This window comes from Phoca vitulina, unplaced genomic scaffold, assembly GCF_004348235.1.
Source record: "Phoca vitulina isolate PV1807 unplaced genomic scaffold, GSC_HSeal_1.0 scaffold23, whole genome shotgun sequence".
NCBI lineage: Eukaryota > Metazoa > Chordata > Mammalia > Carnivora > Phocidae > Phoca > Phoca vitulina.
The window spans coordinates 22,840,114-22,867,658 of record NW_022589726.1 but is presented as its reverse complement, the minus strand read 5'-3'; the positions used below and the strand labels follow the sequence as shown (position 1 = coordinate 22,867,658).

Genomic DNA, 27,545 nt, shown 5'->3' with positions numbered 1-27,545 from the left:
GTCTTATGATTGTGTCTCGGTCTTTTAGTGAGCCTATGCCTCTGGATTGTGAACTTCACAAGTGTTTCTCAGGTTTTTGCTCCCTTTGTGTGAAAGAGGATGGCTAACATGGGTGGAGTTGGGTATTTCCCTTCCCCAGGTCAGCTAGGCTCTGATAATAGTCTAGCAGGTTAGCCAACAGCTAACAAGTTTCCCCCAAGGGCAGGCTTTGTTTGCAAGGACAGAGTTCTTTGGCTATTTCAAAATGGTTCCACTTCTCCTCCCTGTGCCAGTAACCTAAGAGGGTTTCTCTCTGGTACGCACTATGGGAACCTGGTGGAGCTCCTGGAGATAAATCTCACAATCCTGTGGCATCCCCCTATGCCTGGCTCCCCTGGAGTTTTGAACTCAGAATAGTCTGCACCACCTCTCCTTCAGGCAATTCACCTATTGCAGTTCAGATTTTCCTATCCTGGCACTGGTTTCTGCAATGGTTTGCTGCATGAGAGTCTCTGCTCCAGTATGCTCGTCTTTCCAAGCTTATTCCAATCTATATTTGCCTGACTTTCCAATCTTGAGGGCACTGGTTTGCCTGTGTCCTCTCCTCTCTCGCAGATCCAAGAAGACTTGTTGATTTTTCAGTCTGTTTGGTTTTTCACTTGTTGTTAGGTTGGAATAGTGACGTCTAAGCTCCTTATATGTGGAACCAGAAGTCATAAGTACCCTCCTTCTACACTTCACATTACAAATCAACCAGGAATAATTCTCTTCCCCTCTTGGCTAGAGAGACTTGATGAGTCCTCAGGGACTTAGAGTTACCACATTCTCCACACCATCCTGAAGAGACTGAAGCCAGCAACATCACTCTCAGCTCCAGGGAAAAGGCAGGGAGGGAGACAGACAGTTGAAGGGGGTCATATACGAAATGAAGACAGATTTCAAGTTTTCTTAATGACTTTAACTGGAGACTCGAACCCTGTAAACCATAGTTCAAGCCTAGTTCTGTGGGACAGTGTCTGGTTCTCCCTGAGGTCATGGGAGGAGAAATGCATAATTGAGGTTGGAACAGGGAGCCCCTGTCTTTAATTCCAGAGTAATTCCAGCAAATTATGGCTGCTGGATAAGCCTTAAAGTAATTGTTAATGTCACCAAGCTATAAGTTCCTTTCTTCAGATGCAAAATCTTCCTCCTGTTTGGGGAAGTCTTTCACAAACTGTGTGGGATCAAAATACACCTCTGTCCCTGCACTAAACATCTACAAGTAGAAAGCTTCTGATGCAGTCACTGAACGGGCTGCAAAAACACTCGGGCCTACAGAAGTTCACTCCCTCCCAGGCTCACTCACTGTGCTAACCCACTATCCCCTCCATCAAGCATCAGAGTTCTCCCAGACCCTGTTCTGAGAGGATAGAACCCTAGAAAAGACCAAATACCCACTGCTTGATTTCCATGACCAGAGTCCTTTGAGGCCCCAACATAGGGCTGAACTACAGTTTGCAAAGCTGTGTATGATAACAGCCATTATAGTAACCTTGAATTTTTATCTGCTGTTCTTCTTAAGAACAATTGAAAACACCTTCACAGTAATGATATCATCAGGTTTGCCCTCTCACCGACTCCAAAAAGAAGAAAGGGGGCAAACCCCTTCCCTTTACATTAAAAGGAAACATGAGGCCTGGAGAGGTCAAGGACTTGTCTATGGTTTCACCTCCCATCAGGGCAAAGGGCTACAGAGGGCTCCCATCTTCTCTGTCTGGACTCTATTTCCAAAATGCTGGAGCACAAAGATTTGACTGTTTCTCTGCATTTTTCTTATTTGTGTCTTTTCTCTCTTAACCATGAGGGCATTTCTAGACTTAGTAACCCCTCCCAGTCTCCTCCAGCCCCCTGCAGCCCAGAGCAGATAGCCCCTGAGTCCTGCAGGAATTCTCACTGCCCTCATGCTCCCATCTGGCTCCAAGCTCTATCGGGTGGAAGACACCACGTATGCTGTGGCGATGTATTTCTTGCCATTTCCATAGGTGGACTTGTCCCAGGGATAGGTCTGGATGGCCAGGGGATATCCACCCAGGCTTAACTGGCACCTGTGGGGAAAGATGGCCAAGTCATAGGAGCCCACCACATCTCTCCATGCCCATCCCCTGACTGGGAAGATCAAGCCCAACCCATGCAGAAGGGCTCTGCCCTGACTTCAACAACCCCCAGGAGAACTGCCACAGCTTTCTTCAGACATTGCCTCCCACTTCCCACGCACAGGCAGCCCTTCAAAATTGTGCCTTAGTTTCTATCTTCTTAAAGAACCCTGCTCCTCATATTTCCCAGAACAGTATTCTAAAATCTCAGATTCTAGAGCTGAACCCCCAGAAATTAAATGTCTGCTTAGGGTTTCAGAAGTAGTAGGACCCAAAGTCCTCAGATGTTAGAAGAGATGAAGCCCAGTGGTTTCAAGCTATACTCTCTGGGGCTTCAGGTTTCCCCCTAGCAGCCTTGGGAACCAAATAGAGAGGGTTGGAGCACCAGGGCAACTCCATTCCTAACTGTTTTACATATGAAGGTTCTGCGTAAGATTTCACATGGTGGTTCTGCTGCTAAGATAAAGTTTGGCAACCACCAGTCTTATCTAACAACCTCATTGCCCGAGTGAGAAAACTGAGGTGCAGAAGGGTGATTTGTCCAAGCCACTAAGTTGTAGAATCCAGCTCTCCTGATTGTCCTGGCTGAGGACAGCCTGTGGCCCCAGCCTGCTCCCCAGGCCTGGCTGGCCCAGTACTTACGCTTTGCCTGGCCTAGCAATGAAGCACAGGGAGTAGAGCGCAAACTCAAATTCAGGGCTGCTCCCAATGAAAGCTGAGCCCACTTCCTTATAGTAGCCGTCCCAGTTGAACTGCATGGCTAACACGTCGGGGTAAGAATCCCACTGTGGAGAGTAGCAAAGGGGGCCTGGTGAATACCATGAGCAGAGTCTGACAGAGAGGTGGCGCATGGTTAGCAGTCAGCCAGGGTTTGCTGATGGCCCGTTAGGGGCCTGTGTGAGTTTTCTGGGGAGGCTGGATTCTTTACATGGACCAAGGAAACAGTCTGCCCTGCTAAGGTGTCTGAGCCCTACTTGGACCCTCTGTCTGGAGCTGCCAGTGTGCATCTCCCAGAGAGGCGAGAGCCCGCATTCCTGTGACTGCCACCAGGGCCGCGGGGGCCATGACTGTTTCTTGTGGCCATCACACGTGGAGGAGGACAATTTATTGTCCCCAAATTATTTCCTGGCACAGGGCAGCAAAGGTTTCTTTTTTATAAAATGTAAGGAGTTGAACTCAGACTAGCCAGGCTGAAACTTCCAGCCAAGGCCACATTCTAAGGAAATTTGGGCAGGGGGTCATTACACACCTTTGAGACTTGTCTTCCCCTCTGAGGATCCTCGCCTGCCCCCAGCCTCCCATCCAGGGATAGTGCTCTCTGCCTCCTGCCCTCTGCAGCTCTGGAGCCTTCACTGTTTGGAAGGGAATCTCAGGGTCCTGGCTGCTTATCCAGCAGATCGGGAAGTCATCTTCACCATCCCCACTGGGCGGCCAATGAGAGTCAGGGTGAGAGGCAAGTCTGGCTGCTGGGAGTGCAGAGTGAGGGCAGGAGGTCTGGGTACTAATAAGCTTCTCCAGCCCACGAGGTCAGCACTCAGTACTCACGGGGCCGTCATAGACGTGACTGTAATAGTCAACCAGGCCCTCCTTCTCTTGCATATAGAAGCGGATCCAGTTATGGAAGCCGGTGACCTTGCCTTTTTTTATTTCACCTATAATGAAGAGTTCAAGGTGGGTGATCTGGGCCTCCCCTCCAACCCCTTTTGCCCCTCCCATGCCAAGGCTGTCCCCCTTCTTGAAACTTTGGCTTGTAGAATGCACACCTGCTTAGCCCCTTGCCCTGACTCCCCAGCATCCCACACATCCCTTAACTCTCACCCAGGAAAGCCCTCCCCACCCCCTTTCAGCTTAAGCCCTTGGGAGAATTCCTCCTCCTGGTTGGCCCCGGGTGACCAATCTGGGATATTCCTCTCAGCCATTTCTCCAGTAGCAAGCCAAACTTGGTAGGAGCTTTATGGGGTGGGACAGTGGGCAGAAAGACCTTGGCCCTCTTGGAAAGCAGAGAACCATTCAGAAGTAGACAGCCCTGCCCCCAAACACACCTCCCTTCCTATGTGTGCCCTTTGGGGGCCCCAGTATCTGGTCTCCTTTCCCCTTTAAATACTCCAGAAGACACTGTTCCTCAAAAACAGCTCCTCGGACCCCTCCGTCTTGGCTTGGGAGTGGACATTGTCCGTCCCTGAGAGCTGGCTCGGCTGCTGATTCATCAGTGCCTGATGCTGCCCTACTCCTGAGGGAAGCCGTCTCTCTTCATTCCTCCAACTCTTTCTTTCCAAGCAGAATGATCCCACCTGAGAAGACGTGTTCAAAGCCACTTGAGTCCTCCTCTTCATTGCCTCTTGAATAGAGCCCAAACCACATGTTCTTCAAGTCAGTGACAAACTCTTGTTCCGAGCTGTAGCGGTCTGCGGGGAGGAACACAGAGCACCTAAGAGAGGGGAAGGCGGAACCAGGTCCTGGGAAGCAGGGAAGGGCCACCTGCTCCAGCACATCAAGAAACACAGTGGTTCAACCAACAAACGTATTCAGTTGTCCATTCCACAGTGCACCTGTTCTGTGCCTAGCCAGATCTACAGGCTGAGGATTCAGCAGGGAATAGCAAGGACAAGATCGCCGCTTTCATAGTTTCCATTCCAGTGGAAAAGACAATTAATAAACAATATGATCAGAAAGACCTCTCTGAGAAGGTACCACTAATCAGAGACCTGAAGGATAAGGAGTCAACCACACAAAATCTGGGGAAAGATTCTTCTATGTGGTGAGAACAGCAGGTGCAAGGCTCTAAGACGACCTGGGCTTTGTGTTTAAAGAGCTAAGGGAAGTCAGTGTGGCTGGAGCATAGTAAGCGCGCGGGGCAGTGGTCGGACAGGAGGTCCGAGAGGTAGGCAGCGGCCAGGCCTCACAAGCCATGGCAAGAAAGTTGGGGGTCAGTCAAAAAGTAAAAATACAAAAATATTTTAGATTTACTGTCTATGTTCTATGTGCCCCAACTGTTTTAAGTGCTTTCAGTCCTCACATTGAATCTTCACATAAGGTCGATACTAATTATCTCCAATTTAGAAATGAGGAAATTGAGGCAGACCAAGGTTATGTAACTCACACAAGATCACACAGTTAATAAGAGGTAGAAACGGCACTTGAGCCCGCGCGATCATTACACATGTTAACTGGTCTCTTAACGACTTTATAGCTTCTTAGAGGTGAGAGAGCCACCAAAGGGTTTGAAGCAGGGGAATTATGTGAGAGCTTTGTTCTTAAAGGCTCACCCTGGCTGTGTATATAAAAAGTCAGTGGGGTGTAGGAGCCGCAGAGAGACCAGTTTTGAGGCTAACACTCTGTCCAGGTCAGAAGCAGTGGTGGCAGCCATGGGGGGGGGGTGAGAAGCGGTCAGATCAGGGATAGATTTTGAAGGAGGATGTGACAGACGTTACTGATCGAGGAGTGGAGGTGGGGAGCCATGAGGTAAAGAGAAGAATTGAATATAACTCCTGGGGTTTGGGCGTGAGCAATGGGATGGACTATGGTGTCATTGATGGGATGGGGAAGACTGAGGAAGGAGGAAGGGGTGGGAATCATGAGTTCTCTTCAAAGTTCTGAGTAGATGCCATGAGAGAGCCACGTGAGATGTTAGACAGGCAGCTGGGGCAGGTGCAGCGTCGGCCATGTGGGATGTGAGCTAGAACTTGAAGGACAGTCTGGATTTGGACGGGGAGAGAGGTGAGGACAGGAGAAGTAATGGAACAGCCCGGCCTCAGTATCGGATCCCTGGGTCCCAGACCCGGCTCCGCTCGGGACTTCCCTGGTCTCAGACCAGTCAGCCAGCCTGGCGGGCTTCTGTCCGGAAAGCTGGAGGGCGGGCCGGACTCCCAAGACTCTCGCTTGTGTTTGCGGCAGAGGACCGCCAGGGGGCGGTGCGGGATCGCGCCCTCTTCACAGGGGCGGCCTGTCCCCCGCTTTACCCAAAAACCGCCGGTGACTCACTCGTAAGGGAAGGCAGGCAGACGGAAGGCAGCCGCTCTGGGCAGAGGGGAGACCTGGACAAGAGCTGCCCAGGGGGCCCAGCCCAGCGGCCTGGAGTTCCGTGGAGGAATCTGCGGGACACGAAAGAAACACAACCCCTTGCCAAGAACTCCTGCGGCTCAAACCTTTTTTGGTCTGATTCAGATGTATCCCTATCTGGAGCCACGCTAGCCAGAAGCCCTCCCGGGAGAAGCTCTGGGTGCTTTTCTGTTGCTGTTTCCCCAGCAAAAACGTGGAGTGAGCCACGCATCCTTCCTGGACCTGGAGCAGGAGGGAGGAGAATCAGGGACCCTCGGCGCCTCGGCGATCCGCTGAAGTGGGGTGGCGCGGGGTGACTCCGCGTCTTGCAGGGAGCCTGAGACTGGAGCAGTGAGTGCGGGGATGCGCGGCGGCCCAGAGCAAATCCGAGGAGAGCTGACTTCCGAGCCACACCAAGGCGGCTTCCGCTGCTTAGGCCCGTGGTCTCTCCGGGGCTCCTCTGTGGCCCCCTCGGAAGTCCGCTGGCCACCGCACACACACCCCCGCCCCGCTCGCTTCACCTCCCCACCCTGGAGCCCCAGGCCTGCCAGGCCCTCCTGTCCTCAGCCCTGCCCCGTGGGGCTTGGGGAGGCTCACTCACTCTTGTGACGGAGGAAGCCATAGAGCTCCTTCAGGACGGCCGTCTTCATGACCTCTCTGAGGAAGGCGTCCTGCTCGGCCAGCTGCTGCGCACTGAAGTGCTCCCCGCGGCCCGTGGCCCGCTGGTAGTTGTTGAGGAGGCTGATGAAGGCCGCGTAGGTCGGCTTGGAGAACAGCTTCTCGTTGACATACGTGAAGAGCCTGGGGGAGGCGGAGGGAGGCCCGAGAGAGGCCTGAACATGGAGCAGAACCCCACCCCCACCCCCGCAGGGGCGGCCAGACCCGGCGGGGCAGGCCTGCGAAGGTGCGGGGCCGGAGCAGAGTGGGGCCGTGAGCCCCTCCAGAACGGTGTGCCTGAGGCGGCTCTTTTCTCCCGCTGCAGCGCTTGGAAGGTCGGTTCTCTTTGCAGCCCGTCAACCACAGAAACCCTCCCGGCTGCACACCCACAGTCCCTCAAGCTGTCTTTCTTTGTCTCCGGAGACCTACTTTCTTCTCTCCCTTCGATCCTGCCTGCCCTGAGGAGAAAAGGGCTGAGGCGTGGAAGGAAGCGAAGCCAGCCGGGGGTGGGAGCCGGTGCGGGGCACTGCGCAGGAAGAGTGAAGGGGACTCACGGCTCTGGGCAGCGGTCCACGTGGTCTCTGGTCTCCGAGGGCGAGATGCGGTTTTGGCTGTTGAGAATGATGTCTTCCTTCTGGGCTTTGTTGATGTCCGCCCTGTAGATCTTCTCAGAGATGCTCTGTAGCTCCTCCTTGGTTATGGCGTCCCTGCTGTAGGAGAAGCCCTCTGGGAGGGATGGGAAGGGGGCTCTCAGCCCAAGGAAGGCCCCAGGGCGAGGGAGCAGTCTGTGGGCCCCCTCCCCTGGGCACCTTCCAGAAGCCGGCAGCCAGGGAAAGAGGCGGCAATCCATCACCCTAATGGTTGGACGGCAGGGGCCTCGGGGCCTCAAGGCTACTTAAAATCGGCAGGTGGCCTCCCCGCAGAATGTCCACACACTCCTCTGCAAAGGTTCTCAAACTTGGGTGCCCACCAGAATCACCTGGAGGGCTTGTGAAAACAGGTCTGGGGGCCCCGCCCCCCGAGTTCCTGATTCAGTGGGTCTGGGGGGAAGCCCGAGAGTCTCCCTTTCTAATACAGCCCCAGATGGTCCTGACGCTGCAGGTCCAGGGAGCGCACCCGCAGGACTATTGCTCTGGAGAGTTCCTCGGTCCCTGGAGCCACGCCAAAGGGAGCAGGAGACTGACCGTGGCCACACAGGCTCTCGAAGTCCTTGCAGCAGTTCCCAAACTCTGGGCAGCGGGCATTGCAGTGACACGGCTGGTGCCTGTTGAAGGCCTCGTGGCAGCGGTCCCGGCAGGAGCTGGGTGCCGAGTACAGGTCTGAGAGGACAGGGAGGGGTGTGTGTGTCCTGGACAGATCCCTAGAGGTCGCTTCGGGCCGGCCGCCGGGTTCTCCCAACACCCCCCCACCCCCACCCCACCCCCAGCCTCGCCCTCCGCACTCCTAGTGAAGATCTCCAGGGAAGGAAAACAAACAGGCTGAACTGGTACACACCCTCCACGGTCAGGAAGCCCTTTCCGAGAGGCCAAACTCTACTTTCTGGCCTGTTGTTTTTATAATCTTTCCACCCTAAAAATAAAATCTCTTCCACTTCCCTCCATAGGCCTCAGACTCCCTTTCCTGCCTGCACGCCAGGCTGCCAAGGCCAGCCCCTCGTACCACCTCCAGGTGCTGGGTTTGGGGTCCGCCTGGCTCAGGCCTGTGCCTGCTGCCACTGGGATGGCTGCCTCCTCCTTGTCACCTCCCATGTCCCTCCTCCTTTAGCCTGCAGGCCCCCCTTTAGAAAGGCAGACTCACTGCTCGCTGGGGCCTCCAACATCTCTTCCTCCAGCCCCAGGAATGGCTCTGGCTCTTCAGGGTCCTCTTGCACTGTAGGTCAGAGAAGTAGAGTCACCAGCCCCCCCCCAACCCCCCCACCCCCGAGGGCTCCCTTCCCCTTATGTCCGATTCTCAGTTCCCCCAGCCTCCGGGACAAGCAGTGCGGTGGAAGAAAATACAAAACAGGGGCTAAGGCACAATGAACAAGGAGACAAACTGAAAATGGAAGACAGAAGGGGACAGATGGCTGAAAACTGTTACAAAAAGTGCAAAGAATTTCCCCAGGTGACAACTCTCCTTGCCACTTGAGCATTCTGGTACTCAGTGTGCTCATCCTTACAAAGAGGAGGGGAGGCAGGAAGGGGTGCCTTCTGGATTGAAAACCCTGATTTGGGTATAACTTTTCTTTAACGCACTTTGATAGATGGACAGGCTTGCCCTTCTCCAAATGGCAAGGCCCTCACTTAGGAACATCCCTTACCTATAATAACTCCCAGTCACGGTCAAGGGTGAACTCCACCCAGGCCCTCTGGGACTAAGAACTGTTTCCTGAGATACCAACTTCCCTTCTTTCTTTACAACACTTGGCAATGGCCACAGAGATGGGGGGGAGGGCGTGTTCAGAAAAGCACGTTCATATTGCTGCCCCGTTCCCTTGGCCTGCAGGCCGTGTGACTGGAGCCTAGGCTCGGGGCAGAGCAGTGTGGGCAGAGTGGGGGTGGGGAGGAAGAGGAAGGATGCTCCTGGGGACACTGAGCTCCTTTCTCACACGCAGTGGGGTAATTTCCCCCAAAGAAAAAAAACGATTACAAAGTGATTCAGAATCCGTTAGTGAGTTTGCTGGATAGTGTTGTCTTATTACCATCAGAACCACAGGGCAGGTGATTCGTTCAGCAACACACATCTTCTAATCACTTACTTGGTGCCAGGCTGTGCTCTAAGTGCTGACAATCCACAAGGTCCTTAACTCCTCGAATGTTATGCTAAAGAGACTTTCAAGGGCTGATTTAGAGTCTCAAGCATCGTCCACATTTTTTTCTGTGGGAAAAGGATTCTGAGGTGCAAGTCAGAGACTTGGAGATGGACTGGCTCCTAAGCTAAGTATTTTCTTTGCTGTGAGTGCCAGCCCGATGGTCCAAGGTAAACAGGCTCTCCTGTGTCTGCTGAATAGGGCACAAGGCAAGAGAAAGGGGCAGGCTCTGATTCTGGCACTGAGCTCTGGACCTGGGTCTCCCTCCCTGGGCTTGATCAGCAGAACTTCTGCTGGTGTAGATGGTGTTTTCATGTAAATTGAAGGAGGGTTCCTTCTGGGTGGAAGCAACCCAGTGGGCACATGGCTGGGTCAGCATATACCACCTTTGGAAAAATTAGGAAAAGGTACTTCTTTCTCTCAGCAGACACAACTCTTCACCAAGGCTTATGGGTTAGCAAGAAGGATATGGACTCTATTTTGGTCAACTTGCCTTCTCAGCCAGGTGCCCTTGTGCAGTGCATAACCTGCACAACTGTATGCCATGATCTTGCTAGCCATTCCCTACCATGGCTTTAGTGATCATGTTTTCCAAACTGAGAGTCGGGGCACCTGGTTTGACAGTGAACTTAACAAGGCTTCATGTCACAAAGCAGAAGACCATTTATCTGGCGGTCTAAAACACTGGAAGCATCCAAACAGGGGGATTATTCAAAATAATTTTTTCAAGTGATTCCTTTAAAACTGTGTTGTTAGAGTAGCAGAGAAACGATTGGCTTCTGAGAGCAGTGCGTGTCCCATTTAGTCACTGGACAGGGAATGATAGATTGAAAATGCTGCAGCCGCTCGGTCCACTCATTATCGGAAGAATGGTGTGAATCACGACAGTCACTGTGACGCCGTGCAGGCTTCCTGGTGGCACGCAAGTTGGAAAGTTCTACTCCCTTTTTACACTTTTGCAATGTAAAGTGTTGAATTACAATTGGTAATGGGACTCATGTTATATTAATGTTTGTTACCATTCTGCTGTTTTTGGAATTACTTGAACTTTCAAAACATTGTTAATCCTGATAGTTCAGATAGATATTCCAGGTGAACAACCTATTTTCTTTGAAGTTGGGGTTTTCTACTGGGGACATCCTAGAATACGTGGGACAAGTAGTGGCCAAATCCCTGACCGTTGCGCTGCCCCTCAGTGTCCTCCTCCGGGCCCCTGGAGTCTTGTCATCCATCTCGAACCCAGCTCTGAATTGCTGGACACCCGAGCCAACGTCCCTTCAGGCAGTCTGGGTGTGGACATGGCCTGGCCCGCTGTGCCTTCCAGACCCTTCACCCCACAAGGAGCCTCACCAGTACACAGGTGCTCATAGTCTTCACAGCAGTCCCCATGCCGGGGACACTGGCGGTCACACTGGCAGGCAGCATCCCGGTTAAATTTCTCATTACAGCGAGATGCACAGGACTCCAATTTTCCTACGGGCAATAAAGGTCACAAACTCAGCTCTGTGAGGATCCTCTTCTCCTCATCAAGGTGCACCCTGCAGTAAGGTTTGCAGACAGGGGCACGGGCCCCACCTAGCAGGGAAGATCATTGCTATCTGCAAGGGAGAAATACATGCGCAACCTCTCACGCACCAGCAGAAGCCTCATCCCCACCACCCACCACCCACCCTATGTTGCAGGGCTCATTATATAGATGAGGATCACAGACTCAAATGCCGAGTGAGGCTAGACCTCTAACAGAAGCAAGTAAAGAAGCAAGGAGGCAGTAGGAATTGGTGGGGACCGTGACAAACTTGGAAGTGATGCTCGGCCTGAAATTGGCAGCCGCTATCAGCTCCAGCCCCTTCTGCCATGTTGGGATGCAGGCTCAGTGTTGCCAGAGCCTCTAGTTTTTCAGGAGAAGCCTTTATTTTTATGTGAAGTTTTCCAATTTTTAAAAAATTCAGGCAGACCAACGAAAGAGGTCTGTAGGCTGGTCGTGACCCACAGCCCACCATTCACCTGTCACGTAGATCAAGGTGAGTCACTGCTGCCCCAGTGATCCCACCTGCCCTCTCCCCTCCGACACCCCCTTCCTCTCATCCTGTCCCTTTTATGTCTTCTGCTGCTTTGTTCTTTGCTCCCCTTCACCTGGTCTCCCCTGCATCCTGTTTCCCCCAGGTCCCATCTTTCTGTTTCTTCTAGTCTTTGGAATGCGTTTGAATTAGTTTATGCTCCGGTGGGGAAAGAGGCGAGTATGGGTGCAAATTGGATTCTGGAATAGGATCCGTTGTGTAACCACAGACCACATCCCTTACTCCAGCCACATGGCTTGCAGAAGCAAATTTTTGGTCACAAGGGGCATAGACAAAAAATTTTGAAAGAAATGGTACAAACCCACTACCACTCCTAAAAACACAACCCCCGCCATGCCCACCCCAGCAAAGACAGTGTCAGGAGATATCTTTGGTGACAGCTGGCTTCAGGGGCCCTTTCCTTCCACTTTGAGCTTTAAGGGTAATTACAGAGTCTTTGTTTCCACTTGAGGTTCCTGAGGTTTGGATTTCGCGAATGCTGGGTTTAGGGGCCAGGCTGTGGGCGACGGAGGATGTCAAGATCAGAGTCAGTGTTGCCATTAGCATCGAGTTCGTATGAACGCAGAAACTGAAACCTGATTTGGGCCAGAGTTAGGGTTAGTTAGGTTTAGATTAAGCGTTATGGTTGGCAGGGGCGCCCGGGTGGCTCAGTTGTTAAGCATCTGCCTTCGGCTCAGGTCCTGATCCCAGGGTCCCGGGATCGAGCCCTGCATCAGGCTCCCTGCTCAGCGGGAGCCTGCTTCTCTCTCTCCCTCTCCACACCCCCTACTTGTGCTCTCTCCCACTCTCTCTCTCTCAAATAAATAAATGAAATCTTTTTAAAAAAAGAGCTTTGGTTGGGATTTGGACTTGAGTTAAATTTATTGATAAAGTAACAATTTTGTATTGCTGTTTGGCTGAGGAATGAGGGGATAGGTTTAACACCACTTCAGGGTTGAAGAGTGTGTCAGGATTAGGAGAAGAGAAATTATCCCACTTTTGCCTTCGATTAGATTTGGGGTTTGGTTCTGGTGGTGATTCCACACAGGTACAATATCTCAATTTAAGCCTGGATTGCGTGGGAGGTGAATATTAAGGATATGGGTTTAGTTACTGTTTGGATCCTGGGATTAGGGTTTATGTGGTGTTCATGTGGGTGGCATAGCAAAGAGCTTGAGAACCTGGACTCTGGGGCCAAAACTGCATAGGGCTGGAATTCTGGTTCTGCTGCTTTCAAGCTATAAGGTCTTGGGCAAGTTATTTGACCTTCTGTGCCTCGGTTTCCTTATCTGTGAAAGTGGCATGACAATGGAGTCCATCTCATAGAATATTTATAAGAATTAAACGAGTTGATATTTGCAAAGCACTTAGTACAGCGCATGATACATAGTAGCAACATGTGCTGCTTAGATAAATAAACAGTGATAAGGCTCCATGCCCAGCTCCAATGTGGCAAGCGCTCAGACTGGCCGGAGCAGTCTTCCCTGTGGACATACCTCATCTAGCTGACTCCCTCCCTGGGTTTCAGCTGGGCCGTCCCTTGGACTGGGGTGTCAGTGCATTTATGCTGCTGGCAGGTTCCCAGCTGACGTCATTGCTGTGAGCCTGTATTCTTTACATTAAAGAGGTGTCAGGTCAAGGTTAACCAGGTCCTGAGGCAGCCTCAAGTTGTGTCCAGGGCCTCCCACGCGGCCAGGGAGGCAGGCCTTTGATCCAGTGGATTGTCCTTAAAAAACAACCAGGCCCAAGGCCGCTTGTCCTTTCAGGGGAACTCCTCCTGAATCTTAAATGATGCTCCCTTGGAACCTGAATGCAAAGACCTTAAGGAGAAATTTTTAGGCCATGAGGAAGGCTCGGTCAGCTGCCTGCAAGGTCAGCCTGGCAGAACACCCAGAATCCAAAGGGAGAAAATTCAGACAAATCAAGGCAATGTTCACAATGGGCCAGATCAGCAGAGTCCCAGGAAAGAACTCACTTCATTCCAGTAGCTGGCACCGGTTGAGAAGGGCTCCGAGTGAATAGTCAGCTCTCTGGAGCTCGGGAGAGCACCCCCCACGGCCCTGGCTGAGTGCACTTTTTCATCTCTGTTCAAGAACTTTGTCCCCAGTAAGAACCCCTTCCAGGGGTTCCCTGTAAACTTCGTCTGCTTCAAGAAGACCTTGGGATTTGAGGGTGGAGGGGAGAGGTAGGAGGGACTTTTCCTCATAGGCGCCTCGCTGTGCTGTCCTGGGGACACTCAGCAGACGAGTCACCCCGGCTCCCCACTCTGGTGTCCCCACCCTGTGCCTGCGAGCCACACAGGGCTTGGTGTGAGCCTGGCTCACGGGCCAGGTGCTGAGTCACTGCTTCAGCAACCATCTGCCCCTTGGCCTCTGCCTCATCTCTCTGAGCCTCTGCCTTCTTCATTTTGGCCTTGCCTATCTCAGACTCAGGGTTTCCCTCTATTCCCCTTGAAAAGCTTAGGGCCTCCCCTGTCTCATGAGATGCTGAATTTCTCTGCACTCTCCAAGACTTCAATATACCAGAAGGCCCACTCCTTATCCATGCTGCCCGCCAAGAGAGCCTGGTCCCAAACCTGGGTGTCCCTATTACACCAGCACTCAGGCACTCTGAGGGTCAGGGCATCATCCTACATCCGTGCCTGTTCAGGAGCCCCAGATGCTGTTTCCCTGGAGACCTAGTCAACCAAGAAGATTCATTTCCAGGACCAGCTTCCTGCCCCAGTTCACCCAAAACAACCAGGGTCCTAAGACTGGCCATGACTCCTCCATATGATCCATAGTCTTGCATCTAAGTTCTGAGATGTTGGAACTAGGATGGACAAGGGCCGAGCCTCCTCCCACCCACCTTAGGAAAGAAGGAGGCATTGCCCACTGGACCTGCAACTCCCCATCCATCCCACAGCCAGGCTAGATCACCCCCCCAGGCACAAGGGCTTCACATGCCCTTCTGAAGGTGCTGTTGCCTCTGTCCTCGGGCATAGCTGCCCAGAGACCCAGTGTCTCAAGTCGTTCTCCTCTCCTGAGAGTGGGATGTGCCAACCCAGCGGCCGCTGGCTCACACTAAGCTAGAAGTTCTCATGCCCTCCGCATTGGCTGTCCACCCCCCAGGGCCCCGACAGAGTTGACGCCCAGCTGCTCAGCAGCAGGTGCCAGAATAGAGGTCCCCGGTCCCTCCCAGCCTTTTCCTCCAAAGGTCCTCCATTTGGGAATCCCATTCCGGGTCTCTGTATACATAACCTGGCTAGAAATGAGGAAGTTTCTCCCAGGAATATGTATAAACATAATCGTAACCAAAACCCCAGCTCATTGAGATCTCACACCACGTAAGGTGCTTTTTATACATTATCTTAATTCGTCCTTACAACAGTCCTATTTGGGAACAACCTGGGTTGGGTGGGGTGGGTATCAAGCTCTGATTCTTTCTCCTCTGGGCAGAGGAGGATTCTCCCCACACCCCTCAGCTCAGCCCCCTTCCTTAGCACTCGTTCCTCCACACCCATTAACCAACTACCAATGAACACCTCAGCATCAGCAGTTTGCATGGCTACTGCTGTCCTTCTGCAGGCCCCCTCCCCTGCACCCCTAGTAACTGTAGGCCAGGACCCTTCTCTGTGCTCTAGTTCCTCAAAAACTGGGTCGAAGGCCCATTCCTCTGACCACTTGTACAGCTTAGAGAGTACACAGCCTACCTCTTGGCCAGGGGCTTTTCCAGTTTCCCCCTGAGCCTGCACATCTCCTGAGGCTTTTACCCAGAGCAAGGTCCCACCCCAACAACCTCACCCACCCACAGGCAGTGGAGGGAGTGACCAAGGGCAGCCAGGCCACTCGAACCCAGCAGGCCACAGCCCCGGCTTTATATCATACAACAGTCCCGCAGACAAACCATGGTGAAATCAAAAGTCAAGTTGGACTAAGGGATGTCTGGGTCTCGTCTTCCAAGGACTCAGGAAGGGGCTTCCATGACATTAGTCCATCAGCCCTGCAGCCCCCTTCACACAGTCCCCTCCACCCCAGAGACAACTCCTATACTCTGACAGGGATAGGTCTAAGGTGCTCCTTGGCTTTAGGACAGAGCTGACCCTCCCTTGTCCCACTCTGCTCACCCTCTACCAAGTTCCCTAACTCTCTGCTTCTTTACGTAGGACCCTTTCACCCCCACCAGATGATGACTTACCAGCCCAGGCCAGGCTGCAGAGTATGGCCACTATCAGGGGCACACAGGCCCTCATGGTGCCCAGTTGGAAGCCAAAAGGGGATTGGCTGTTGGACTTTCACTAGAGTCAAGGTGAATGTCACAGCTCTCAAATGAGCTTTATTGCCCAGGCTGATCCTTTTAAAGACATCAGAACTTGTGGATCTGGTACCTCCAGATCCTTCCAGGAAGAAAAAGGGGAGGGAGGGACCCTAGATGGATAGGATGTGGAGAGGGGGTGGGGCCCTACAGCTGTTTGAAGCCAGGTGGAAGGTGACTAAGCAGGCAGGTAATTCCAGATGTTTAGAACAGGTAATACTAGCTGTAGCCAGAAAATAGGTCATGTAAGCAGGCACAGCAAGATAGGCCTGGTTTGGGGGGTTCTCTGTCCCAAGTGGGAGCACCAATGGGCTTGTCTCTGGGTGATGCCCTCCAAACACCCACCTACCAGCAAACCACTGTTCTGACCTTCCAAGGAGCTATAGGCTGGCTTCATCTTTGAGTTCCTGGTGCTAATATGAGGGACATAGTAAAGCGATCATTCCAGATTTGACCAGCAGTGAAGTGCTCAAGCAAGTGTTAGGGTCAGTGCAAGGAGAGATATAGGAGGTGTGGGTCAGAAACAAGGGCTGCTCTTATGAGCATCAAACCACACATAGCTAAAGCACCCCAGAAATAGTATGGAAATAGTCTCTAACTTACTGAGTCAGCATCTCAGCTTTTCATGGTTCAGGTTCTCACAGGTTCTAGCTTTATGAGGTCAGCGGTGGGCAAGAGGCCTTAGAGACAGCCAGAGGACATACCCTTGCTCTTCTGGGGGCCCAGAAGCCCACTCCCTTCATCCCCTACTTACACTCGTCTTCCGAGGACCCTCCCCAGGGAGGTGAGGCTTCTTGGCACTCCTTCCTCCCCAGGTCCGAGAGCAGAAGTGCAGCAACGTGGGGCTGCCAAGTTCCCCCTCCTATTAAAGGTAAAATCTGCTAAGTAAATTGCCCTTTCCAGAAAGAGTGCCGCATGGAGATTCTGCCCTCTCAATAAAAGAAAACTCCCATATAAAAAGGCAAAATTGATGAACCGTTGAGACTACTCTATAGTGATTTTTTTCCAGGGGTGAAGTAGGGGGGCCTGTCCTCCTCAGCCGGTGTGCTTGAAATGTGGGATGCTTCCTCTCTCTGACCTCAGTTTCCCCATCTCCAAAATTACGGCCTTGAACCTGACAATCCCTGCCAAGTTCATTCCGGGGCTTCCCGCCAAGCCCAGGGTGAGCCGCCACGGTGGTTGGGAAGAATGCCCCTGCCTCGCTGTGCAGAGATGAGACCCCACGTAGGGCTCCGGAGTGCCCAGGACAGCCTCGAGGAAGCCACCTTGCAAGAGACTCACAGCAGAAGCACAGCCGCAGCGTCAGCCTGGCCCTTCCGCGGAGGAGGGAGGCTGGTTGAAGGAGTAGGAGCAGAAAGGCTGCTTGGCCTGCTCCAGCGGCCAAGTCCAAGCGGAGAGCGGGCTGCGACCACGGCCAGAGGGAGCCCGCAGCCTCTGGGGGGCTGGCGGCCCATGCCCGGATCTCGGACTCTGGTTAGCTTAGGGGCTAAAGGAGACGGTCACTGGCTGGGCCAGGAGAACAACGCCTCAGAATTTGGGGTGGACGGTGCCTTCCAAGGGCCCTGCTGGGGGGACCCCACTGAGGCCGAAGGTGTGGAGTCCGTCTGGCCGGGTTGACCCTACTGTCCGGCTGAGCAGCCTGTGGGGTGGAGCTTCTGGGCAGGAGCGCCTCCCTCCATCGGGGAATTTTAGGTCAGGAGCAAGGCTGGGAGCTGGGGGACGGTTGACACTTACCCCATAGAGCCAGAGGGCACATCTGAGGATCCAGGTCTTTCCGACTGGGTCCTCCAACAAGAACCACAATGGCAACTTTAAGGACAACCACCAACACTGACTGAGCATGTGCTGGGGTGTCACACGCCAAGAACCTCCTACGCATTCTCTCCTTCACTCCCACTACAGCCCTTAATAGTACTATTGTTATCCTCATTCACAGAGGAGGAAACTGAGGCACAGAAAGGTTAGCAGGCACACCCAGGGCACATCAGTAAGTTATGCGGCGGGACTTCCAACCAGACGCCGTCCTGATGGGCACTGATGCCACGTTGTCCCACAGAATGCGTCAACAACCACTTAATCACGTCTGGGTTACCAGGCAAAGTGGTCTGCGCTCAGATTCCGTGGAATTAAAGGGACCTCAGCGGTCACCTGGCTCCACTTCTCATATGAAATTGCCAGCCCGGCACGATCCTAGGAGGCTGTCCTGCCTCCATGCCTCTCAGAGCTGCTCATCCCCACTTCCCAGATCTGATTCCCAAAGCCCAGGACTGCATAACCCAAGACGTGCTGACGTGGAGGAAAGTAGATAGGACAGTAGGAAACAATCCAGCGAGCCAAGGTATGAACACACCTCTGTACACTCCTGCAAAGATGCCTCATAGATAAATTAGATGCACATAGGCGTTTATAGAGATAAATGCAGGCTGGCCTGGTCTGGACAGAAAACTCTGCTGCTCCTCTTTCCAAGTTCTCCCCCAGTTAGGTTTTCACATGGACTTTCCACCCTTGATTAAAAGCTGTTCCCAGGGAGCCAGCCAGCAAGGTAGGAGTCCCGGGAGGCTGAGTCCTGGAGACTTGGGGCTGGGAGGGGGTGGTGACAGGTGCATGGCAGATGGCATTCCCATGACGAGAACACCAAACAGAGATGCCTCCTCTGATCAGGAAGTGAGGACAGGGTGCAGCTGTGGAGGGTGAGGGCATGCGGGCAAGGATCCAGGAGGCAGTCAGGCCATGAGTGGTGTGGAGAATGCGAATTCTGTGAGCAAATATTTCCTAGTAAGCCTGGTGCTATGCTGTTACTGGACCGGCAGCATTCAGGCCAGGCTGGAAAACAGTTCTTAGAACCTATTGGTTTCTCGTGGGACAGAGGACAGAGAAGCCTCAGCATTAGACGGCTGTTTGAAGTAGATCCCATATATCTCTGAGCTACCAGGGTGGTGAGGGGTCTGTCAGGACCCACAGGCTCTGGGAGAGCCTGGCCCAGGGGACATATGCCGAGGCCAGCCTACCCACTAGCCTTGTCCTCTGTGAAACCAAGGCTGAGTCACTTCAGCACCAGACCAGAACTGGACGGGCTCAGCACAGGGGAGGCCTAGAGTCCCCTCCTAAGGGGACCCCTGGCCCCTGAAGATGCTAGACCTCCAGGCTCCGTCCCACCGTGGCCCAGAATTGCCCCAGGATAGAGACCCGGGACAGTCGCCCACAACTAGTCACTTGTGACCCACCTCAGTCTGCGGTTCCCTCTTGCTGAACGTGTTTCAGAATGGCTCCACCAGTGGTTTTCTTTCACATTGGTTTGTATGTTGTGTTCCACAGTTGGGTTTCCAGGCATTTCTTTTTACGTTTGTGGGCAGCCCTGATATTCAACATTGCACTCACCCCCCGCCCTGTGAATGCACGAGTCACACGTGCCACCAAGGCCACTCACCAGAATCCCGGGCTGCCCTTCTGGTTCTGCTGGCCAAACCCCAGGCTGGTCCTCTGCCTGCAATGCCCTCCCCTGGACTGTCCATCTCTGACTCACCTCCAGGCCCAGGGCAAACCCACCCTTCCAAGAAGCCTGACTTCAGCCCTCCAGCCAGAGGAATCGCTCCTGCCTATGGACTCAGTTCTTGATATTTGTCCTGGGCGCCTTTGGCATATCACAGCACTTCTGGTGTGTGTTTGCCAACGTGGTGTCGGTTAACCCCTGCACTGCCATTTAACTTTTCATCCATACAGACTGTTTCTTCACCTCTGCTTCCTGGGTCCCCTCTACTGTCTTGTATTGTCATTGAAGGTGTTAAATAACCGTCAACATGTAAAGGGACCAAGAATGAATGAATGAGCAAACTGAGCCTTCCAGCCCCGCTCGTTATAAAGGCTCGAGGGAAGATGATGAGCCAAACAGAGAGAGCAGACGGGGCCCTCTTTGAGATTTGGAGGCTTCCGAGGGGGGCTTATGGGCAGTGGGTGGAAACGGGGTCTAGGCATTCATTGTGTAGTTATGCTTTCGTAGCGAACACACCGTCTGTGGCAACATTGCAGGTTTGTTTGGAACTAACGGAAATGTAGGGGCATCTAACCCCCCCCAAGGCACCCCCTTGCACCACCACCGCCAGGGGCAGCCAACGCAGGGATCAGACAGGACCCCGGATTCCAGCAGCTTCTGAAGCCACAATGTAACAGATAACTCAACCTAATCCCGCCTTTTAGGATCCCAAAGTAACCACCTGCCTAGATTTTTTTGCCAGCTCTGCTAATGTTTGGTTTACACTGCCTAATAGAGTTTATAAAGTAAAATTTCTGTCTCATGTCCTCAAGCCCCAGTAGTTTCGGGGAGGGTCTGGAGGCACAGCGGGAACAAAGGGAAGCGGATGAGACAGGCAGCCAGAGATAAGGAGCTTCAGAGAGACAGCAAGGGAGTGAGCAAGGGCAAGGTCAGGAGCGGGGTGCGGAGCAGCCAAGCAGGAGCCGGGCACGGGCACCAGGCACCTCGCCTCCTCTTGGCCCTGGTGTGTCAGCACAGGCTCTGTCCTCCCAAAGACGCCAGAGGAACTGGCAGGAGCGCTTCCTACCCAGGGTGTGGAGATCTACCATCTTTCAAAACTGTCCTAATTAGTGTCTAAGGTAGCTGTGTCACGGCCAATTTCCCCCTTTCTCAGCATTTGTTCATCTGCCTGACTGCTAAGCAAAATGGATGCGAGGATGAGGAGCGCAGCCTCCAAAGGCAGAGGGAAACGATGGGCAGAGCACATTGAAAGCTGTGCTTGGGGGAGCAGAACCCAGTGCTGAGACTACTGGTTCTAGAGCCAAGCTGCCTGGGTTCGAATCCCAATTCGGCCCCTCACCAGCTATACAACCCTGGGCAGGTTTCCTGAGCTCTCTGTGCCTCAGTTTCCCCCCAGAGCTGTAAAAATAGAGCAAGTAAGAGTACCTGACAAGGCTCTTGGGCAGATTGAATGAGTTAATACCCACAAAGCTCTTAGAACAGTGCCTGGCACATAACAAGACCAGAATAGTGTGTGTTTAAAAAAAAAACAGGGCCAGCCAAGGCAATCTTGAGAAAGACCAAAGCCGGAGGTACCACACTCCCAGATTTCAAGATATACTACAAAGCTGTGGTAATCAAAACAGTATGGTCCTGGCACAAAAACAGACACATAGATCAATGGAACAGAATAGAGAGCCCAGAAATCTGTGGTCAATTAATCTATGACAAAAAAGGCAAGAATATACAATGGGGAAAAGTCTCTTCAATAAATGGTATTGGGAAAAACTAGACAACTACATGCAAAAGAATGAAACTGGACCACTTTCTTACACTATACACAAAAATAAGTTCATAATGGATTAAGGACCTAAATGTGAGACCTGAAACCACAAAATTCTTAGAAGAAAACATAGGCAGTAATCTCTTTGACATCAGCCATAGGAACATTTTTCCAGATATTTTTCTTTTGGCAAGGGATACAAAAGCAAAATTAAACTGTTGGGACCAAACCAAAATAAAAAGTTTTGCACAGCAAAGGAGACCATTGGAGAAGATATTTGCAAATGATATGTCTGATAAAGGGTTAATATCCAAACTATATAAAGAACTTCTACAACTCGACACCATAAAAACAAATAATCCAATTAAAAAATGGGCAGAGCCTGACTAGACATATTTCCAAAGAAGACATAAGAATGGCCAACAGACACATGAAAAGATGCTCAGCATCACTCATCATCAGGGAAAAGCATATTGAAACCACAGTGAGGGGCGCCTGTTTGGCTGTCAGTTGAGCATCTGCCTTTGGCTCAGGTCATGATCCCAGGGTCCTGGAATCGAGCCCCACATTGGGCTCCCTGCTCAGTGGGAAGCCTGCTTCTCCCTCTCCCACTCCCCCTGCTTGTGTCCCCTCTCTTGCTGTCTCTCTCTCTGTCAAATAAATAAATAAAATCTTAAAAAAAAAAAAAAGAAACCATAGTGAGATATCACCTCACACCTGTCAGAATGGCTAGACTCAAAATGACAAGAAATAACAAGTGTTGGTGAAGATTGTGGAGAAAAAGGAACCTTAATACACTGTTGGTAGGAATGCAGTCTGGTGCAGCCACTATGGAAAACAGCATGGAGGGTCTTCATAATTTTTAAAATAGAATTACCACATGCTCTAGTAACTCCACTACTGGGTTCCTACCCAAAGAAAACAAAAACTAACTCAAAAAGATTTATTTACCCCTGTGCTTATTGCAGCATTATTTATAATAGTCGACATATGGAAGCAAGTATCCGTCGATAGATGAATGGATAAAGAAAGAAGCAGCACTATATATGCATAGTTATATATATATGTTTCAAGTTATATATATATATATCAGGCTGTTACTCAGCCACAAAAAAAGGAATGCAATCTTGCCATTTGCAACAACATGGACGGATCTAGAGGGTATAATGCTAAGTGAAATAAGTCAGACAGAGAAAGACAAATACCATATGATTTCACTCATGTGTGGAATTTAAGAAACAAAACAAACGAACAAGGAAAAAAGAGACAAACAAAAAAACAGACTCTTAAATACAGAGAACAAACTGATGGTTACCAGAGGGGAGGTGGGTGGGGGAAAGGGGGGGATGGGGGATGGGGATTAAAGAGTACACTTACTGTGATGAGCACTGAGTAATGTATAGGATTGCTGAATCATTGAAACTAATATAACCGTACACTTGAAACTAATATAACACTGTACATTAATTATACTTCAATTAAAAAAGAAGCAGAGCCACAAAAGACCTAATTTGGATAAGATGGTTAGGGAAACCTCTGTGAAAAAATGACATTTAAGACAGACATGAAGCATGAGAAAGTGGCAGTTTCTCTAAACTCTTCATAATGTGATTCCTTTTTATAATTCCAAAACCAAATTTTATTTTAAGACTATGATGTGCTTTTGAGTATGTTCAAGCATTTCACTTTTGAGTATTTCCCAGTTTGGGGGGATGACTCTCAGTAGGTCACACTGTCTAGCTCACATGGTTTGGTTGCCAAAGGGGACCACTTATTTTCTGGGGGCGGGGCTACAGCCTAGAGGACTAAGCTTGATCTGGGGAGAGCTAGGAGCTTCAATGGGGAACAAAACTCCCCTAGTGCATTGCCTCAGGCTCTTCCTCTCCTATTTCTGGCCATTGGGATGAGGATCCTGACCATTAGACCATTAGAATCTTCCAACTTACGTATCTACACAACAGGGGCCTTGTACAGACAATTAGAATTCAGGGAGGCTGCAGGCGGTAATATTTAGGGGTAGGGGACTCTCTGAAAATCCTTCTAATAAAATGGCTTGCAGCTGACATCCCTCCCTCGGGTGGTCCTGGCCGGAGGCCACCCCTGGGAAAATGCTCAGGGAGTCTGCAGCTTTATGATCAAGAGAGGTCGGTGCCCCCTCATCTCTTTGGTTGACTTGAGAGGCCTACACCAAGACACTGAGAGTGGGAAAACATCCCAAACCCTTCTAGTCAAAATCCCTGTTTATAAATAAGGAAACCGAGAGAGAGGAAGACACCTGCCCCAGGCTGAGGCCACGTGGCTGCTGAGGCCCAGGCTCCTCTGGCTCCCCACACTGCCCCTCGCAGAGGCCCCCCTGACGCACCCCTGCGCGCCTCCAGCTCTGGGTGACAAGGCGCTTTTCTGGGAGGCAGGTTGAGCTGAAAATGCCTTGCCCTCATGACCCCACCTCATGACTCTCCACCCCTCTGCTGGCTACAGTCCTCGCAGTGCCAGGAAAGCCTGCGTTCTCCTCCGCTCAGCAACCCAGAGATGGCTCTGGCTGCCCACAACTCACACCCCAGTAAGAAACCTGAGACCCTGAGTTCTCCCCAAGGGCCAAGAACATGTGGGGCAGAGTCAGACGAGGTCCTAAGGGTAGGGCTCCTTCACCCAGGGTCCACGTGGGTCAAAGTCTAAACAGATTCGAGAACTTGAATCCCACACTTTCCCGTAAAAAATGGATCTGGGCTCTGAGCCCAGCCTTCCTCTTCCTCTGGGAGTCCCTGGGCCCATGCTCCTTCCCGGCATTCCACCTACCACCAGCAGCAGCCCTGCTGGCCCCAGCAAGGCCCCCTGCTCCAGGAAGGCCCCAGGCATGACCAAGAAGATGCTCTCAAAGCACAGCTGAGTCAGACTCATCTTCTCAGAGGATCTGCTTTCATCATCACTGGGAGGTACAATAGTCGCTCATCACGGAGCCTGTAAGCCCCTTCGTCCTCAGGTGCCCTGCCCAGCCGGCTGCAGGAGGGCGGGGCTTGGGGCTTGGAGAGTCCAGAATCTCAGACAGGGGTGCCTGGATTGGCTGGGGCATCGGAGCAGGGCAACTGGAGGCTCTGGGGCCTTGGGTAAGGCCCAGGGCCCCGGCAGCTGTGTGAGAAGCCTAGCACTCCTGTATGCGGCAGGGTACAAGGATACATTTTGGAAATGCGTTTACATCCTGGCCTATCAGTCCATGGAAAGGAAGGAGGAGCCAACTGCCGGGTCAGAGTCTGCCCCAGCCACCAGGCACCAGCCACCAGCCATGCTAGCTGTCTGATCCTCAGGATCCTCGGGGGCTTGTACCCGTGCTAAGTGGAGAGCAGCCCCAACGCCAGGAGGCAGAGCGATGCCTAAATGCTTGGGGGTGAGCAGTGAGACCCCGCGGCCCTGGGCATCCACTCCTCCCTGGACTTGCACTCTGCGGCACCCTCTCCGTCTAACAGCCTTGCTCCGGGTCTGTCTGCGGGGCGGGGCGCTCTGCAGGACCACCCTCGCAGGACCACCTGTCTCATTCACAGAGCCCCTACTACTACATAAGATTTCAAGAATGAAGTGAGGGAGGGAGGGATGTACATGCCTGGGCCTATTCCTCTAAGAGAAGAAAATGCTGGGGTTCAGGGAGATTGCATCTGGAGCTCCAGGGGCACAAGGAAAGGGCAGGGGTGAGCAAAGTTCCATGGCTCGGGTCCAGCGGATACACACCCAGGCTCCTCACCAGTCCACCTGCTTATTAGCCAGCTATGTGACCTCAGGCAAATCATTTTGTGCCTCAGTCTGACTGTAAAATGGGGGTGGGGGGGTAAAAGGATGTGCCCTACTCTCAGTATAAAAATAATAGAGGTTAAAGAATACTGGAAAAGATGAAAACTAGTCACATCTCAGTCTATCAGCATGATAAATACTATGAATAACAGCAATATTAAAAAGATTAATCTTTGCAGCTTGGGAAGTTTAGCAGCCAGAGGCCCAGGGCTCGTGGAGAGAGAGGGGCCTGGCTCCCAGGGAGAACAGCTGGGGCAGCCAGGGGTCAGACAGTCAGGCTCCCAGACTGCCCTACCCTTTCACCGGATCCTGCTCAGCCTGCTGGAGAGGCATGACCCTCCCCGGTGTGTACCCCACAATTAGCGTCCTGGACTTCCCGGGGAAGCCAAGGAGAAGGGGTAAGGGAGTAGTGGGTATATGTGTGCATCTGAGAGGAGGAATAATCTGCTCCATTCTGTTCTCCCTCATGGGGCACAGGTGCACACACGCACACACACACACACACACACACACACTTTCTTCCCTGCTTTACCTCCTTTTAGGGAAGAGATTTTTTTAAGGCCTCTTATACTTCCTTCTCTCAGCAGTCCCATGAGTTCTTTCTCCCATCATGGCTGTCCTGAAGCTGGGACACTAACTGGGAGTCCCCTACACGCAGCCCGGGTTGCTAGGACATGACACGGGAAGATGCCTCCCACCTACCCCGTGCCTCGGCAGTCAGGGAGACAAAAGATCATGTGGCCCTCAGAGCAAGAAGCCACCATGACCTAGAGCCTTTCCCTCCTCCGTGGTGACCCAGCCCAGGCAGCAGCATCTCCAGCACCCAGTCTGCATCCTCCTGCCCATCCTGGGCACTGTTTTCCTGGCCAAGCCTCTCCCAACAGGCTCAAAAGGTGTACCCCAGAGATTAAGGGAGCTGGGAACTTGCAGGGCAGTCCAGGGCAGAAGGGAGATTTGTATGCTGCCAAAGTTCCTTCAGGACATAGGTGTGACCACAGAGAAGAAAAATGAAAATGCTGATGGAGGACACTGGCCCTGACCACGCTTGGCTTCCATTCTGTTGTTGGAAGGCTTATCTCACTCTGGAGTCTGAAAGGATGGTGAAGGGCTGTGGCCGGCAGGCTGGTCTGGCCTTGGCCAAAACCCCATCAGACAATGGGTTTAGGATGGAAGAGAGCCCCTGGGAGTCCTGACTCACCAAGACTTGGGCCTCATGTCATGATTGCTCAGCTCTGGAAGCTTCTGTGCCCCGTGGTCCTGCATCTCCACCCACAGGCAAAGGAACCGGCTTGGTTACCCTGTCATCTGCTCTACCCAGGCTCTCCCTGGAGGAGTGGGCTCTGCCCAACTTCACTCAAGGCGTTGCTGCCCACCCATGGCGTCAGGCCGAGGACGGCGGACTGCCAAGGCTGTCTCTGTGGCTCTGGAGGCAGAACTACAGTTTGACTTGTTTGTCACTAAGGGCTGAACTGAGATCATCATACCCATTTTACAGATGGAGAAATGGAGGCAGGGAACTGTTCCTTAACTTGCTGGGATTCTCCCAGAAACCTGAGGTATAATCCCAGCTGTGCTGCTTCCTGCAAAAGGCTCTAACCCTCTCCAGAAGCAGTTTGTATGTGTGTCCCTGACCACAGGGATAAGAGGTCTGGCAGGGCAGGGGTGAGGGGAGGTGGACTTGAGCCAGTACGGGGCCACACCAGCTGCCTCCTCGGCCTCCAGGTATGGGCCCTGCCACTCAACGCCTACTCTGGGGTCATCCCCAAGGCCGAGAGGTCCCTCTCCAGGCCAGACAGTGTACCTCCCCCTACCAGGTTCAGGGCCATAGGAAGCCAAGAGAGGAGGGAGCCCCCTGCGTGGGAGGGGAGTGCTGAAGGGGAGGGGAGGGAGAACAGAACGCTAACAGAGCTGGCTGGCACCAGTCTCAAGAAAGTGGATCTCCTGGGAGCCTGCCAGGCCTCAGAAAGGGATGGGCTCCCCTCAGAAGCCTCTGCCTCAGTGTTCTTTCTATTACTGGCCACTTGTCCTCGGAGGCCCCGGTTCCTGAGAGGACCACCCACCAGGCTGAGGCGTGCTGCAGCCAGGAGGGGGTGGGTGGAAGGAGCTAGTTGCAGCTGGCTGGAACAGTGCTCTCAGACCACAGCTGACAGCCCAGGGTGACCCCCACTGGCCACTGACAGGGGCTCCAGGCTCCGGCAGCTGCCGAGGCCAGGGGCGTAGGTCTGGACGGCAGTGGCAGCCGTCTTAGTGCTCCGCCTGGGACCCAGAGACCCTGTGCAGCAGTGGGACTGCTTGTCAGCCTCCCTGCGTCCACCCTCGACACAACACCCCCTCCCCAGCTCTTGGGGTTGGGACGGTCTCGGCCTTCATTGACACACCCCAACAGGGCTGGCCTCAGAACACAGCATCCCTGGTCACTGATGTTAACGGAAGGGCTCCTCAGGGACCAGCCCTCCGCCTCACACAGCCGCGGCCACACCGACCGTTCATCACCTGTTCCCGTGCTCGTGCTCGGGGAAGAGAAGCCCCACTGCTCCTCCCCACCCCCACCCCCACCCCCCGCCCCAGG

The 27,545-nt window shown here is 52.7% G+C and overlaps 1 protein-coding gene across 1 annotated transcript; it reads right to left on the bottom strand.

Moving 5' to 3' along the window:
• Nucleotides 1–708: 708 nt before the first annotated feature.
• On the bottom strand, nt 709–16,069 carry ENDOU (endonuclease, poly(U) specific). The gene is made up of 10 exons (XM_032421054.1): nt 15,828–16,069; nt 10,945–11,067; nt 8,604–8,675; nt 7,991–8,125; nt 7,361–7,532; nt 6,751–6,950; nt 4,403–4,516; nt 3,657–3,763; nt 2,754–2,896; nt 709–2,063 (listed from the first exon to the last, which is right to left on the bottom strand). The coding sequence occupies exons 1-10, from the start codon at nt 15,880–15,882 to the stop codon at nt 1,943–1,945; spliced, it is 1,242 nt and encodes a 413-aa protein (XP_032276945.1). The 5' UTR covers nt 15,883–16,069; the 3' UTR covers nt 709–1,942.
• Nucleotides 16,070–27,545: the final 11,476 nt, after the last annotated feature.

Coding starts and splice junctions, on each gene's coding strand:
- ENDOU (XM_032421054.1), bottom strand. CDS start 15,882: ATGAGGGCCTGTGTGCCCCTGATAGTGGCCATACTCTGCAGCCTGGCC. Junction 11,068..15,827: donor CTGCAGCCTGGCCTGGGCTG/GTAAGTCATCAT, acceptor TATTGCCCGTAG/GAAAATTGGAGTCCTGTGCA. Junction 4,517..6,750: donor TGGCTTCCTCCGTCACAAGA/GTGAGTGAGCCT, acceptor TCCTCCCCGCAG/ACCGCTACAGCTCGGAACAA.